The sequence below is a fragment of the Tetrao urogallus genome (assembly GCF_951394365.1).
Source record: "Tetrao urogallus genome assembly, chromosome: 31".
Classification (NCBI taxonomy): domain Eukaryota; kingdom Metazoa; phylum Chordata; class Aves; order Galliformes; family Phasianidae; genus Tetrao; species Tetrao urogallus.
Window position 1 is genome coordinate 1 of NC_136844.1, and position 1,680 is coordinate 1,680.

The 1,680-nt window shown below is 65.5% G+C and overlaps 1 protein-coding gene across 1 annotated transcript; it reads right to left on the minus strand.

The window, feature by feature from the left end:
• Nucleotides 1–17: 17 nt before the first annotated feature.
• On the minus strand, nt 18–1,401 carry LOC306956484 (5'-AMP-activated protein kinase subunit gamma-1; the record flags this gene model as incomplete). The annotated part of the gene is made up of 7 exons (XM_079547757.1): nt 1,347–1,401; nt 832–935; nt 660–741; nt 525–583; nt 373–418; nt 244–298; nt 18–144 (listed from the first exon to the last, which is right to left on the minus strand). Coding segments are annotated over exons 2-7 (441 nt in total), but the record flags the coding sequence as incomplete, so codon positions are not given.
• Nucleotides 1,402–1,680: the final 279 nt, after the last annotated feature.

The window sequence follows — 1,680 nt, forward strand, 5'->3', positions numbered from 1 at the left end:
GGGGAGGGGGGACTTACAAAGAGTTTGAGGAACTTGAGGATGCGTTTGTGGGTGAGGATGTAGAGAGTGTTGCCTGAGTCGGGGTCGATGACGGGGAGGCGGTGGATTTTGTTCCGGATCAGGGAGGAGACGGCGTCAAAGAGGCTGGGGGTGGAACAGAAGGAGCGATTGGGGCTCACACAGACCCCCCCCCCCCCAACGTGCCGCCACCTCAGCCCCCCACAGCCCCCCCACAGCCCCCACCTGGCATTGGGGGAGATGCAGACCAGCGGCTTGAAGGAGTCCTGCAGGTACACCTCTGTGGGGAGGGGAAGCTCAGCTGTGGGGGCAGCCACACAGGGATGGGGCAGTGGGAGGCGGCAGCTCTGTTACCTCTCCACGTCTCAATTTTGTGCTCCTCCAGCTCGTAGATCTGCACCTGAGCACCACGAGGAACCCCCAGGTTCATCCAACGGGGCCCCCCCTCGCCCCCCCAACCCACAGGGTTATGGGGCAGCCCCCCCCCCCCAGCATCACCCCCCTACCATGGGTGACTTGTAGTAGCGGTGCAGGATGTTGATGAAGTCGGTGATGGTCAGCATGCCTGCAGGGAGGGGGGGTGGGGGGGTAAGTGGGGTCCTGCCCCCCCCCCCCAGCCCCCCACCCCACAAAGCGCTCACCCACAAAGCTCTGCTTTTTGCTGTCCCACAGCGGAGCTGCCCGCACACCATTGGTGACCAGTGCAAAGAAAGCCTTCTTCACCTACAGCGGGGACACAGAGGAGGAGGAGGGGGATGTCGGGACCCCCAGGCAGGGCAGAGCCCATTTCTGCCTTCCCCCCCCCCAACCCACCTGCAGGGAGGTGTCGAAGACGACGAGTTTGGAGCTGGTGGGGATGAGGTCGTAGCAGCGGTGTGACTTCATGAAGGCCGTGTAGGGACCACATAGGGGCTCCCCTGGGGGGGGGTGGGAGGGGGGGCATCATGAGGGGCGGCCAGCAGGAAGGGGAGCTCAGAACAGGGCACCTCAAAAGATGGGGCACAATGATACAGGAAACCCCAAATGTGAGACGCCTCAGAACGTGGGAGACCCCAACACCAGGAGACCCCAAAAACAGGAGATGCCCCCAAACAGCACGAGCCACAACAGCAGGAGAGCCCAAAACGTCAGAGATCCCAACGCAGAGACACCCCGACGCCAGAAGACTCAAACCCACGGCACATCCCAGCACCGGGTCACCCCAACAACGGGTCTCCCCAATAACGCCGCACCCCAATAACGGCACACCGCAATAACGGGTCTCCCAGTAACGGCACATCCCCTCCCGGGGACACCGCGACCTCCTTCCCTTCCTTCCCCCCCCTCACCTTCCGCTCCCGGTGCGCTGCGCTCCGCCGGGCTCTGCGCGGCCGGACCGGGGCCGGGCTCCTGCGGACAGACAAGGCCGGGGCCGGGCCCCGCTCCCGTTACCCTCCCGGTGCCCGCAGCCCCACGCTCACCCCCGCGGCTCCTCACGATCCCCCCCGGTTCCCCCCGCCGTTTCCATCCCGCTCCGTCCCCACCTCCATGGCCCCGGCTCCACCGCTGCCGCCACCGCCTCACTTCCGCCCGGCGCCAGCGAGCCGCTTCCGCCAGTACCCCACACGTGATCGGAAACACGCTCAACACGTGACCGAAAGCGCGGTTCTGTCACGTGACCGG